This window comes from Loxodonta africana, chromosome 1 (genome assembly GCF_030014295.1).
Source record: "Loxodonta africana isolate mLoxAfr1 chromosome 1, mLoxAfr1.hap2, whole genome shotgun sequence".
In the NCBI taxonomy this organism is placed as follows: domain Eukaryota; kingdom Metazoa; phylum Chordata; class Mammalia; order Proboscidea; family Elephantidae; genus Loxodonta; species Loxodonta africana.
In genome coordinates this window covers 99,270,709-99,285,652 of record NC_087342.1, presented here as the reverse complement: position 1 = coordinate 99,285,652, position 14,944 = coordinate 99,270,709, and the positions used below count along the sequence as shown (strand labels likewise).

The 14,944-nt window shown below is 42.7% G+C and overlaps 1 protein-coding gene across 1 annotated transcript in view; it reads right to left on the bottom strand.

Moving 5' to 3' along the window:
• Positions 1-14,944, bottom strand: part of TBC1D22B (TBC1 domain family member 22B) — a 74,964-nt gene that overhangs the window by 22,302 nt on the left and 37,718 nt on the right. Inside the window, exons 9-10 of the mRNA XM_010587970.3 lie at positions 1,961-2,067; positions 1,161-1,236 (exon numbers count right to left, since the gene is read on the bottom strand). Of these exons, the coding sequence (XP_010586272.1) occupies positions 1,161-1,236; positions 1,961-2,067 (183 nt within the window). The remainder of the gene's footprint in view (positions 1-1,160; positions 1,237-1,960; positions 2,068-14,944) is intronic.

Genomic DNA, 14,944 nt, shown 5'->3' with positions numbered 1-14,944 from the left:
GGGTGATAAGATACAGAGGAAAAAACATCACATGTACAAAATATGCAAAGGAACTGTGAATAACCAAATCAGCTGGGGAAACTGAAATCCTTAGTCATAAAAGGTAGCTGGAGCAAGTGGGAAAAATCAGGAAAGGTTTTCATGAAGACAGAACCTGTGAAAGGACAGAGAAAACATGCAACTTCTGTATAGGAAAACAAAAAGCATGACTGGATGGAAGAGAAAATCCATGATTGAGAAAACCAGGGAATGAAGTTGATTAGTTGATGTGGTAACTGGTAGAGTCATAAAAAGTTGCTACAAGTGAACTGAGGCTAAAGAAACACCTTAACAGAAGACCTCGCTATTAGCTTCTATGTGTTCTTCAGGAAACTTGATTTTGACTTTTCTCTTTGGACCTCAGGTTTTTCCTTAGTCAATAGTAGGGCTTCCCTAGTTCCCTTTTAGTTCTAACATTCCATGATTCTAGGCTAGAACCAAGGAATTACTGCAATGGCTCCTATTCCTCAAAGACATCCTGTTTCAGGAAGAGCCACATCTCAATTCCTCATCCCAAACAGGTCATCAGGAGCTGTGCAAAGTCCTGCTGGACTATCAGCTAGACTTGAGGGCCCTGTCTTGGTCAAGCCCAGGAGTCCTGAGTTACATCACCACATCAAGAACGAGGTCAGACTACAGACTTGATGCTAAAAGCAACCAAGACACAGAAGGTTTCAGAAGAGAGAGGGATGTGACTAGACAGGTGCTTTAGAAAGATGAGCCCAGCAGCTGTGTGACAGATGGCTTGGAAAAGGAAAGAGTACGGCCGAAGTGAGTTCTAGGAGAAAGTTGCAGAAATCTTGGAATGGCTGGACCAGAGCTGAGGCTAGAGAAATGGAGAAGTTGGGTGAAATTGAGGAGAGGTGCTGAAGGAGAACTGATAAGATTTGGAGAGAGAAAACTAAAGGGGAAGAAGAATTCAAGATAACAGCAGATTTCTCATCTCACTTTCCTGTTGAGATGTCGAAGGATGATGGTGCTGCCAACAGCAGTGAATAAACTGGAAAGGGTCATGGGTAAGAGAGAGGCTTAGGAGAGAACCCACAAGTATTAACTACTTCATGTTGAAGCCGTACGGCGTTATTGCTAGAAAATTCCTCTTCTGCTTCCTCTGAACCTACCATCAATTCGGCTGACAAGCTCTTCCAGAGCCTTGACCTTCTTCTGGATCCCTGGTTGTGCAAAGGTGTAGTTATCCTGCAGATGATACAGAGCCAGGGTTAGTAGGGGCTTCAAACAGTTGTGCTCCCATCCCTCAAGTTCCCTGAAACACATATACAAACACAAGCTGTATTTCCAAAGCTAGTGCCAATGGCCAATGACAGTGTTTTGGGGAACAAAGTAGTAATTTACAGGACGCTGGAGTGTGGGGAAAAGCCTAACAGAGCTCCATACTGTGGAGGTAAATCTATGTGGCTTGAAGTACATAGCAGAAAGGAGGGGTATGCTCTGATGACATCAAAGCCAGGGCAACACATAAAACAAGACAAGACTAAAGGGGCACACCAGCACAGGAGCAAGGACTAGAAGCCAGGAGGGAAAAGGAAAGCTGGTAAAAGGGAACCTGAGGTTGAGAAGGGAGAGTGGTATCATGTCGCGGGGTTGTTAACAAATGTCATAAAACAATATGTGTACTAATTGTTTAATGAGAAACTAGTTTGTTCTGTAAACTTCATCTAAAGTACAACTGAAAGAAAAAAAAGCCAGGGCAACATGGAGATTTCCTTAGATGCCAGGGGACACTAGACCGATGATGCCTTGTGTAAGTTGTAAAGCCAGTTAAAGAAAAAGAGATGGAGAGACCAAAAAGGAAGAGCAGCAGCCATGTTAGGTGTGTGATGTAGAAGAGTAATAAGGAAGCCAAAGGCCTAAGGGGGGGTCCCTGACCCCCGACATCCCCACAAGGCAGGAACAAGCTCACCTGGATTCCATCTAGCAGCTTGCTCATGCACCAAAAGCTGTCAGCTTCAATGCTTCGCAGCATGTCCTGAGACAAGTTGGTGACATCAAAGTTCTCCACATCCTCTTCTGTAAAACAAAAGGTGAAGAAAGTCCAGAGGTCTTATCTAAAAAATGGAGAGAGAAAGATAGAGTCTAGTGTCTTCAATGGAGTCCTTAAAAGGCCAGGGGAGAACCAGGCTAACCTGATGCCAAGGAACGATGGCCTCCCCCTCTCCTCCCTTCATCAGGTGGTGGCTGTGTCCCAGGGAATTTTGTGAGGATTTCATTACAACACTGAACAGGCCACTCTCACATCAATCTGTTGGATGCAACATCTCTTTCCCTTTCTCTGCATTTCTCCATTCAATTTTAGAAACAGATAATTCAGGCCTCATGTTCAATGACCTAAACCTAGCTCTCTGGTGATGGTTTGGAAAAATCTTTGATTTCAGAAGTTCAGTGAGCTGTCTAGCACTGCTATATGTAGTGAGATGAGCTAGGACCAGACAGCCCCTGTGGTTCATTTTAAAGAAGAAATCCCCAAATTCTAACAAGGTAGACTCACGGCCTCAGCACTCAGAAGTGAAGATGTGGAAATGAAGAAGACCCAAACCTGTAGATGCTTCTAGGATTTAATTCCACCAAGTTGGGAGTTCCCAAGATGGGTTCTGCAGAACATCAACCCTAGAGGATACTGTTATGAATTAAATTGTGTCCACCCAGAATGTGCATTAACTTGGCTAGGCCATGGGTCTCAGCATTATGTGACTGTCCACCATTTTGTCATCTGATGTGATTTTCTCATGCATTGTAAATCTGCCTCTATGATGTTAATAAGGCAGGATAAGAGGCAGTTATGTTAATGAGACAGGACTCAATCTACAAGATTAAGTTTTTGTCTTAAATCAACCTCTTTTGAAATATGAGAGAGAACCCAGCAGAGAGACATCCAGACCTCATACCACCAAGAAAGAAGTACTGGAAGCATAGTGCGTCTTTTGGACCTGGGGTCCCTGTGACCTCCTCCACCAGGGGAAGATTGATGACAAGGAACCTTCCCCCAGAGCTGACAGAGAGAGGACGCCTTCCCCTGGAGCTGGCACCCTGAATTCAGACTTCTAACCTCCTAGACTGTGAAAGAATAAATTTCTCTTTGTTAAAGTCATCCACTTGTGGTATTTCTGTTATTGTAGCACTAGATAACTAAGACAGATAATAATAATAAAAAAAAAAAGAGGTTCCATAGACAAGAGCGGTTGAGAAAGGCTGCATAATATATTCCCATCTTGGAGATTCACAAAAGATTATGGGGTACAAAGTACCTGAAAAGTTGTATAAATTCTATATTAAATAAATCTACTTGACTCTGTTTATCTAGCACATTCCAAACTTGGTCAGCCATGGAACATCTTTCAAAGAGGACTATCTATTAGCTTCTCATGGAAACCCCCAAACTAAATAACAGGAGTGAGAAGTTCTTCCCTTGTTCTTCCTTCCTGCCACAGAAAAGAAGATGTAGTAAGAAAGGCACTCCTCGCCCAAGAAGACAGGCTACCCCAACCCAAGGCCACTGTACACCTGTCAGAGGCCACACATGGAAAAACGTTCAGGCCCTTGAGTTCCGCACCAAAGGCAGCTTTTCTCCTTAGGCCCACAGGCCCTATTTTGAACACAGGATGCTCACTGCAGTCCCTTGTACTGCAGGGAGACATAGGCATCTAACAAAACATATTCAGAATCCAGACCTTCCATTTATAAGAATTATTACAAAGACGCATAACCGAATCTCCTGGAGACAACGTGTGACCTGGATGGTTATCCTGTGTAAGGAGCCATTTTTTTATGGACACCAAAGGTGTAAAGAAAAAAAAAAAACTTTTAGGGAGGGTAGGGTGCTTTGTCAGAAAAGCTATGACCCTGAGAACAATCTAAAAGTGCTGCTCAAAGTACAGTCATAGTTAATATATGTAAGGTTCCAACAATACTGCCTGGGGTACAGTAGGTGTTAAAGGAAAAAAGGTGCACAATTATTTATGGTATAATCGTAACTACTGTACATACAATACTTATGTGTATTTATATAAGCACAAAGGAAAGATAAGGTTTACCTTGCTTATCCCTAGGTGGTGGGGATAAAGGATTTTTCTTTTCTTTCAGCTCTACTAGGCCTTTTAAAATTTCTACAATAAGCATAATTTTTATAATCAGAAAAAAAAGAACCATAATTGACTATGTCTGCCTTTTATAACCAAAAAAGAATAGAAGATTTTGTAAACAACACCAAGGTCGTAGAAACTAAGAATTTATTTATAAAGATCATTTGAGAAATCACATAAAAGACCTTCTAGGAAATATCATTTCCCTTTTTCCTAATATAAACATTTATTATATAGTATCTTCAGGTGGCCATACATATATTATTACTTCAGCTAATAACCCATTGCCATCGAGTCAATTCCAACTCATAGCAATCCTGTAGGACAGAGTAGAACTGCCCCATAGGGTTTCAAAGGAGTGGCTGGTGGATTTGAACTGCGGATCTCTTGGTTAACAGCCGAGCTCTTAACCACTGTGCCACCAGGGCTCTGATTCAGCTAATGATACTATGCTATAAGACCCAGTTCAGAATTTTCCTTTTTCTTTGTGCTTTATATTATGTTCCAGAGACCCTTACATGCTGCAGTACGTGCCTTTAGCTTATTGCTCCACAGTGTGCTTCTACTATAGGTCACGCATCCATTCCCCCAGGGATGGATACCCAGATTGCCTCCAACTCCCACTAGCAAGGCCACAAGGAACTCTCCCCTTCAACCCTACACGAGAATTGCTCTGGGTCATAGGTTCATGAGGACCTAATTCACCTGGCACCTCTAGGCCACATGCCAGGACCAGCCTCAGCAGCCTTCACTGACTCCCAACGGCAGTGCAAAACAGTGTACATAGAAGACTGTTGTATCCTTATTTGTAAGCATGGCAGCTCACACTAACTTGTCCTAAGCAACAGCTCCCCCTTTATGAGAATAGGGTTGTAGGAAAATAAGTGAAACCTACAAGGAAGGCTCCAGGCCTTCTCTGATCATGCACAAGTATCAAATGATGATCCCGACCTCCATAATAATTTGAAAAGTGTTTTTCAACTTGGGCATTCTTTGATTCCAGAACATTGCAGCTGGAATGCAACTGGGAACGGAAACCACAGACGGCAAAGCTAAAAGGTAGAAAGAGCTGGAGTGTCCCTGAGGACAATGTGGACCACAGCTGCCGTATCAGCCCTGGCAATCTGTGTGTATGTGTGTGTGTGTTTTGTCACACCAAAAGGCATGCAGTTAAGAGCACAGATTCTAAAGCCAGATTGTATCGCTCACGTCCAAGCTCTGTCACTCACTAGTTACTTGACTTTGGGCAAATGACTTTACCTTCTGTGCCTCGATTCCTCATATGTTAAGGTGGCAATATCAGTACCAAGGTCATAGGATACCGTAAGGATTAAATGAGTTAATATATGAAAAGTCCTAACAGCACCACCTGGCACAAAATAAACCCAATGTAAATGTTGCTTATCGCCATTACTATTGTTATACAATAATAAACTCTTGTTTAAGCCGCTGTTAATTTGGATCTCTATTATTCACAGCCAAACCTAATCTTAACACCATCCCAAATGACAACGAATCCCTAACTACCATCCCACAATGTACCTTAAAAATAAGTTAATTTTCAAAGCTTCCCACTTCCACCTTTCGGTCTTGAGGAGGAAAATGGGTCTGTACTATGTGAAGATCTTTCAGAAAGCAGAAAATCTGACTAGCAACATGAGCTGTTGATAAAGATGCCACTCACAGTAACTGTACCAATTCCAAAGCTTTAGCTGTTCAGGGAACAAAGAGACCAACAGACAAGATGCTCAACCCTATTTTGGGCCCTTAAGTAAGGGGCGGCTGTTATTTCCCCACATTCTGTCCTAACACCTGGTCTGCCCGTTAGTCCTTTGCTTTCACAGACAGCGAGATGGTTCACCAGCATTTCAGAGTAGGAGGGAGGGCTTAGTTCTATTTTTCTGCCTGCTGGGAGGAAGAAATTCACACATTCAGTCAAAAACTGTGAGCTAAGGCACCAGCGAAGAGCAGCAGAGGAAGCGGAGACCAAATGCTATCCGAAGGGCTTCATTCAGCGTAAACAATCTGTTCAGAAGGATCATTAGATGTCCCACTCGAGGAAATTCAACAGATAATTGAAGGCAGAATGGGAAACCAGGCCAGCAGTGCAGCCTTCAGTGACGGCCAAGTCTTCAGTTGTCATTACAGAGCTCACGGCAGCCAGGATTCAGGCCAGAGGCAATGGGATTTTAAGGGATATTTTATGACTATTTGAAAAGGCAAAGCATCCAACAAGAGGACAACCAAAGCTTTTTACAAAAATCAATTCACCTAAAGCACAATTAAAAAAAAAAAATCAAAATCAGATCGCCCACTTAGGGCTTGACAAGAACATGCCAATTTATTAGCTGATAAAATGTACTTAAGTGGCGGTTCCAGCCTGAGAACTCTGAGTTCTGGGCCTGAATCAGCTAAATTTGTACCTCAAAAACTTACCGACAGCTTTGGCAAGACTGGCTTTGCTTCAACTGATGACAGTAACTTGTCCGCTTACTGCTCTAGGAGTTTCCTGGGAACCATCTGTGACCCCAGGGCAATTTCTAGGTTTTATGATCTGTTTGGTCAGAAGAATTCAGCCTGACTGGCAGGACTGAGAGGATTCAAGGCATGAGACTGTGAACAGTGTCTTTATTTTCCAAAGCCTCCAGGTTACCTCATTCATGTCTTTTTTTTTTAAAGCCAGACTCTCATCAGAATACCTTGCATAATATTTTCTGATCGTACAAATAAACTGACTGAGAAAAGGAAAAAATAAACCTTTTTGGCCATATCTCTAAAGAGCTTTATAAAACAGGAACTTAAACATTTCATCCAGAAAAATAGTTTTAAGAAAAGCATTAAGGAATTCATTTGACCACCTGTGTATAATAATGTTTAAGTGGCTCAAGTGCTGTATAACCGTATGGTTGGGTGTTATTTATCTGGCATTTTCAGGCAAGCACTTGGTGGAAGCAGCTGAGGCAATAACACCGTCACAAACATTTAGAGAGGGTGGAGAGGCCACTCAGCTCAATCTGCCCGACAAAGAAAGGAGAATGAAGACAGCTGCTCTCTGAAGAAGAGACTGTCGCCACTCCAGGGACAGGGTCAGAAGAAAGACTTATTCGGAGGTTGCTGGAGGGAGAGGCTGCAGGGAGGTGATTCTGTCTGACGAGGACCATGTTTCAGGCTGTGTCAGAGAAGACGTGCTGCTTTGAAGATACAGAGGAGCAGCTGATCACTTCCTGACACTGTGCGCATCAGTCAGAGAAAGTGACTAAAAGGTAAACATTAACCTGGAATTGTAGAAGAACTCTGGTTGTACACTACTTAGCCGGGGGACGGGGGGTGGTTGGTGTGTATGGTGTGGCACCATACCCTAGTTAAAATTTTAAAAACCAACAATACTGCTGATTTTCCTTGGGTTCCTGTGTTACTTTTCCTTTTATTTAATAAACATTAGTGGCTGCTGGATAACTCAGCCTCTCGGCACTGGCTGTAGGACCCCAGATTATATAAGCTCAAATTATATAAGTATTCAGGTTTTGGGGGAAAGGGTAGGGCAAGGCCCAGCACACTTCCTATTCTAGGTCCTGCCCAAAGGCCACCCACAGAGACAAGCAGCATGTCACCAAGGCATGGTAGATGTGAACAGGCTCTGGGGAGTCCAGGGTACCCAATGCCAATGTCAACCAAAGAGAGGTTCCTCATGTAGGCTCAAACATCTGGAGCATGTTGGCTACCTCAACTTCTGCTCTGTTGCAAGTTCTCACTTCTTCCTGGGTCAGATAAGAGAGAGAAAAAGAGAGCTACCCTGTTCACTGCCAGGGAGAGAGCAGGCTAGGTCTTACAGTCCCAGAGATGACAAGCTACAACTTGCCCTTGGAGAACTTGCCTTCTATAATGACAGGAAAACCAGCACTGGACACTCCACTGAATGCACGCACACACACACTGCTCTCCAGTGTCAGCAGGAAGCAGCTTAGCTCAGCACTCTGGCTGAGCTGTCTCCACATAGATGTCTGTTGCTGGGAAGAGCCTCAAATATTCTTCAACTGTCTGTCAGATATGAGGCTGCTTCATTTATGAAGATGGGGTCAGGGGGCATCTTGAAGAAAGGGTTACAGTCCCAAATTGGGTGGGAACTAAAGAACTCAGCATCAACCCCACTTCCCAATTTCCCCCAAAACCAACAGCATTAAAATAGAAAATGGAATAGCCTGACTATATGATTTAATTTATATAAAGTTTAGAAACAGGCAAAACTAATCTAGGCATTAGAACTCAAGAAGGTAGTTACCCTTGCTGGGGGGTAGGAAGAGGAAGGAACAGAGGTAGGGACTGGAAGGGAACACAAAGGAACTTCTGGAGTGCTGGAAATGTTTCATGTCTTGATATGGGTGCTGCTGCTACAGGTGTGTTCATTGTGGGGAAATTCACTGGGCTGTGCATGTATGATCTGTGCACTTTTCTAAATGTATGCAGCAACATAAAGTTTACATTTAAAGAAGCAAAAAAGGGTGAGAATGTAGAACGGTGAATTGCTGTGAAAAACAGATTGGTCGTTTATCAAAAAAGTTAAAGACAGAATTACCATATGGCCCAGTAATTCCACTCCTAGGTATATACTCCAAAGACTTGAAAGCAGGGATTCAAACAGATACTTGTACACCAATGTTCACTGACGCGTTATTCACAATAGCCAAGTGTCTGTCAGCAGATAAATGGATATGTAAACAAAATGTAGTGCATACATATAACGGAGTATTATTCAGCCACAAAAAATGAAGCTCTGATACCTGCTACAACATGAGCGAACCTTGAAAACATCACGTTGAGTGAGTAAGTCAGGCACAAAAGGATAAATATTGTATGACCTCACTTATATGAAATATCTAGAATAGGCAAATGCACTAGACAGAAGTTTACTAGTGGTTTTTAGGAGCTGGGGGAAGGGGAGGAATGGGGAATTATTGCTTAATGGGTATTAAAATTCTGTTTGGGGTGATGAAAAGCTTTTGGAAATGCATAGCGGTGATGGTTGTACAACATGGTGAATGCAATTAATGTCACTGAATTGTACGCTTAAAAATAGTTAGAATGGTGAATTTTTTTCTTATATATATTTAACCACAATAAAATTAAAAACAAGAGCAAAAAAGGAATATCCTCTTGGGACAATAATGAAAACCCACCATTACTCTGGAAGCTTGTCTAGTTTCATCTTTGGCCTCATATCTACCCAGACAGGGAAGAGGGTTGGTAGAGCAGGTATCACATGCAAAGAGTCAGACATGGGATGGAGAACGATGAAGCCTGCCTGGAACTGAGAGCATAATCCATAATAACCCAGGGTTTATGATCTCGGTATGTGGTGCCGTTACTTAGCAATAACTCCTTTTCTCTGAAAATCTCAGTGTTAACTATCAAAAATAACTGCATGGCTCATCCCCTCACCACCTTCAGGCCTTGGCTCACTACCCTGTTTATAATGGCAACCTGCCTCCCCTTCCCGTCTCTGCCAACACATCATGTCTCTGTCTTCCTTTCCTGCTTTGATTCCTCCAAAAACTTATCATAATCCAACAAATACTTTAGCTATTTTTGTCAATATATTGTCTGTTTCTGTCTACCAGAATTTAAGCTCTAAGAGATTTTTTTAAGATGTAATTTACATATAGTAAACTACACATAACTACATAGTTCCCTAAGTTCTGACACATGTATACACCTATGTAAAAAAAAACCCAGTCCAATGGTGCCCAGCTACCATTACTGAACATTTTTGGTCAAAGATTCTATAGAAGAATCCTGATCAAAATGGGGAAAATGCAGAATAGAACTTCAAATTCTCGTGGACTCCTGACTTTCTGGAGCCATGAGGGTGGATAAACCTCTGAAACTATTACCCTGAGATAATCTTTAAACCTTATACCAAAAATATCCCCTGAAGTTTTCTTTAAACCAAACAATAGTTTAGCTTAACTAGTAAAAATGTCTGCCTTGAGCATTATGTTCTTTTAAGAACTCTCTGTGTGGAATCAAATTGACAATAGCAACTCGAAAGATAAGACAGGAACCTCAGGGGGCACAGAGCTTATGTTAATGAGGGAGGAACAACTCAGAAAAGGACGGTGAGAATGGTTGCACAACTTAAAGGATGTAATCAATGTCACTGAATTGTACATGTACAAACTGTTGAATTGGTGTATGTTTTGCTGTGTATATTCTTAACAACGACAAAATAAAACCAAACCAAAACAAAAACACCCCAGTCCGAACAGAGAACACTTCCATCACCCTAGGAAAGCTTCCTCATGCCCCTTCCCAGGCAATCTCCCACCAGTGCCAACCACTGTTCTGATTTCTACCACCATAGATCAGTTTTGCTGATTTTTGAACTCTGTATAAATGGAATCAAACAATATGTACTTTTTTTAAAATCTGGCTTCTTTTGTTCAATATAATTTTTTTTTTTTTGAGATTCTCCTATGTTATTGCATCTATCAGCAGTTTGTTCCTGTACATTGTAAGATCTGTTTTCCTGTTAGAGCATATTTAGATAGTTCCAGTTTTTGTCTATAGGAATAAAATTGCTGTGAACATTCTTCTACAAATCTTTTGGGGCCTATATATGCTTTCATTTTTGTTGGACAAATACCTAGAAGGAGAAAACCAAAAACCAAACCCACTGCCGTCGAGTCGATTCCGACTCATAGCGACCCTACAGGACAGAGTGAACTGCCCTATAGAGTTTCCAAGGAGGGCCTGGTGGATTTGAACTGCCAACCCTTTGATTAGCAGCCATGGCACTTAACCACTATACCACCAGGGTTTCCCTAGAAAGAGAAGGCAGGGATTTTTATCTGCTTTGATTATGGCCGTATGTCCAGTACCTAGAGAAATGCCTGAAACAGCATAGGTGCTCAATATATATTTATTGAAGGAATGAATGAATGGTGGTACTCCATCTCCATTCCTTAGAAGAGATAGAACTTTTGGCTGGCTCAGCATAGTATCAGAACACTGTAATTCACTGCCCTCTAGTGGCCGATCCCAGGAAGGCTGTTTTAGTTCCTGAATATCTTACATTATCCTGAGATTTTCATTTTGTCATTCATCTAGACATGTGTAGAATGTCTCTTTTGGACACAAAAATAGAAGTACTGGCCTCAAAGAGTCAGAGTCTGCTGGCTGAGGCCAGAGGGAAATACAAACAATAATATCGTAAAGTGCTACAAAAGAAACGCACAGGGTTATGGAAAGAATACTATCTGGGTGGTGGGGGTGGGAGGAGTCTCAGGACAGGCTTCCAGGAGAAAGGGGAGTCTTATAGTATGCACAAGGATTAGCTCAGGGCATAAAGAGATGATGCAGGACAAGGACACGCCAAGTTAGAGAACCTGGACATTCTATCCCATAGGTAATGGGATGCTCCTGAAAGAGACAAATGAGAGATGGGAGAACATGCTTGGTCACCTCAGTAACCCAGGCCTGACCTATGGCAGTCACAGGCGGGAAGAAGCCGACTCGAGAAACATTTAGGACATAAAATCACCAGCGGTTTCTAGCTGACTAGATACAGGGGAGTGAGAGAAGGGAGTCACGAGTAATTCTTAGCGTCTCTGAGTAAGTGACAGGAGAGGCTGCCAATTAAGAGAAAGGGGTGGCTGGGTGTGGAGAGGAAAGGAGTCGGTTTTGGATACACTGAGTATGAGGAATCCAGGGGTAGCAAAGATTGGCGGTTGTCCACTAATAACTGTTTCCCCCTTCCTCCTTGGTGATAGGGCCTTCATGGATTGAACTGTGTCCCCTAAAAATGTGTCAACTGGGCTAGTCCATGATTCCCTGTACTGTGTGACTCTTCACCATTTTTTCATTTGATCTGATTTTCCTATGTGCTGTAAATCCTATCTCTATGATGTTAATGAGGTAGAATTAGCCATAGTTACATTAATGAGACAGGACTCAATCTACAAGTTTAGGTTGTATCTTAAACCAATCTCGTTTGAGATATAAAAGAGAGAAGTGAGCAGAGAGACAAGGGACCTCATACCACCAAGAAAGTAGTGCCAGGAGAAGAGCATGTCTTTTGGACCCAAGATCTCTGCACCAAGAAGCTCCTAGTCCAGGGGAAGACTGATGACAAGGTCCTTCCTCCTGGGCTGGCAGAGAAAAGAAAGGCTTCCCCTGGAGCCGAGGCCCTGAATTTGGACTTCTAGCCTACTAGACTGTGAGAGAATAAACTTCTGTTTGTTGAAACCATCCACTTGTGGTATTTCTGCTACAGCAGCCCTAGATAACCAAGATAGACTCTGTCATGGATTGACTTGTATCCCCCAAAAATATGTGTATCAATTTGGCTAAGCCATGATTCCCAGTACTGTGTGATTGTCCTCCATTTTGTGATCGATATGTTTCTTATGTTATAAATCCTAATCTCTGCCTGCGGATAATGAGGCAAGATTAGATTATGTTAAAAAGGATTAGAGTGGGATGTAACCCCCTTGCTCAGGTCACATTCCTGATCCAATGTAAAGGGAGTTTCCCTGAGGTGTGGCCTGCATCACCTTTTATCTTACAAGAGTTAGGGACCTCATACCACCAAGAAAGCAACACGGGGAGCAGAGTGTGTCCTTTGGACCCACGGTTCCTGCACAGAGAAGCTCCTAATCCAGAGGAAGACTGATGACAAGGACCTTCCTCTAGAGCCAACAGAGAGAAAAAGACTTCCGCTGGAGCTGACACTCTGAACTTGGACTTCTAGCCTTGTTAAAGCCATCCACTTGTGGTATTTCTGTTACAGCAGCACTAGATGACTAAGATAGACCCCTAAGGGTACTGGCCACCTAGAATAAAAACTGTTTTCCACCTTCACTTGCAGCCAGGTGTGGCCTTAAGATACACATTGAAGTTCAGACAAAAGAGAACCAAACCCAAGTATTATGGACAGCTTTGGGAACTGTCCTTAAATGGAAAAGATATGCCTTTCTTTTCTTGTCCTTACTGTCTGGAATGTAGATGTGATGGCTGGAGCATAAGCAGCTATCTTGGATCACAAGAAGGAAACCATATGCTGAGGATGATGAACAAGATAGAGAAGCCTACATCTCTGACACAGAGCACCTGCATCTCTGACACAGAGCACAGAGCCCTGAACTCCTTACCTCTGGGCTTTTAATGTATAAGAAATAAGCTTTTCAATCTTGCTGAAGATACTATTATTTGGGGTTCCCTGTCGCATGCAGTCAAGCTAATCTTAACTGATCATCTATGACATATTCAGGTGGAAATGTCAAACAGGGAACCGGATACATAAGTCAGAGGTCTGCAAAGGACTTCCATCTGAAAATTTCATTGCCATCATGCTCCTAAATAAAACTTGAAACAAAATTCTACTGTGTTGTTTCACAAAAAAGGGGGAAAGAGTTATTTGATACTTGGTATTTCATTTTGCACTGAAGGAAATTGCCAGGCACATTCTTCTTTTGAAAATAGGACACATCATGCTATATGAATAATGAGCTCAGTTTTTCTACATGATTTCCTCATAAACCAACCAACCAAAACCCACTGCCACCTCGACTTCCTCATATGCATCACTTAAATGGTGCTGTTAAGCAGTTTATTTTCATGATGATCACACTGTCAGTTAGGTATCAAATGTATCTCAATATGTTCAGTTAGATGGATAACACCTACCCAAGCCTAAAAGATCTTAGAGGTGAGTCTCTAAGGTGTCTACCACACTTTCAGGGATCACAGTCCAGAGACTGTCTCTCCCCATGGGTGACCCTCCAGCACTGGCATCGCTAGATGCAAACACAGCTGGTTTATCCACAGAGAATTCACTTCTACAGGGGAAGGTGGCTCCAGTAGATAAAGAAGCTGGCTGGGGGCTAGCTCTAGACTAGCTAGAGACAACTTCTCTATCCACTCAGGGGAGTCACTAGACCTTCTGTTTCCAACTATTTTACAACAAACATGACAACGCATGAAGCAAGCTTAGGTACTAACTTATAAAACGGATAGTGGTGATAGGTAAAAGTAGGAGAGGAGATATGAGAGAGGCCAAACAATGCCCTGGTGACACATGGATCCCATACTTCCACTAGGGCAGATGCCCCACACTATGGTTCGGTGAGCTTGGGTGGTACGACAAGGCTGCCTGGTGAGGTCTGCCCAGGATGATGAGGGCAACTGCCTGGCCCGTTCCACGGGTGAAGGATACCTGGAGCGATGGAAAATTTTTGGAAACGGGTAGTGGTGACGATTGCACGACATGGTGAATGTAATTAACGTCACTACATTGTACACCTAAAAATAGCTTAAACAGCAACTTTTTATACATTTTACCACAATTGAAAAAAAAAAAGAATGGCTTCCACCTTTCTAGGTATAGGAGGGGAAACCCTGGTGGCGTAGTGGTTAAGTGCTACGGCTGCTAACCAAAAGGTTGGTAGTTCAAATCTGCCAGGTGCTCTGTGGAAACTGCGGGGCAGTTCTACTCTCTCCTACATGGTCGCTATGAGTCGGAATTGACTAAACGGCAGTGGGTTTGGTTTGGTTTGGTTTTTTAGCTATAGGAAGAGGTGCCAAAGACTCACAGGAAGTCTGTTACAGGGGTGAAACTAAGTCTTGCCAAGACTGGAGCCTAGAAAGGACAGAGAAGCCCACACTCCACTGAGTAAATGCTGTGGGTCAGCAACAGTTTCACTGGTCAGCATGTGGGGCTGATCAACCAACTGCTAAGATTAGAAGGCAGTCCTAGCTATCAAAGGAAGGCACAGAGTGTGATGGGACTAATGGGGTCGAGGTAGCAATGGGAT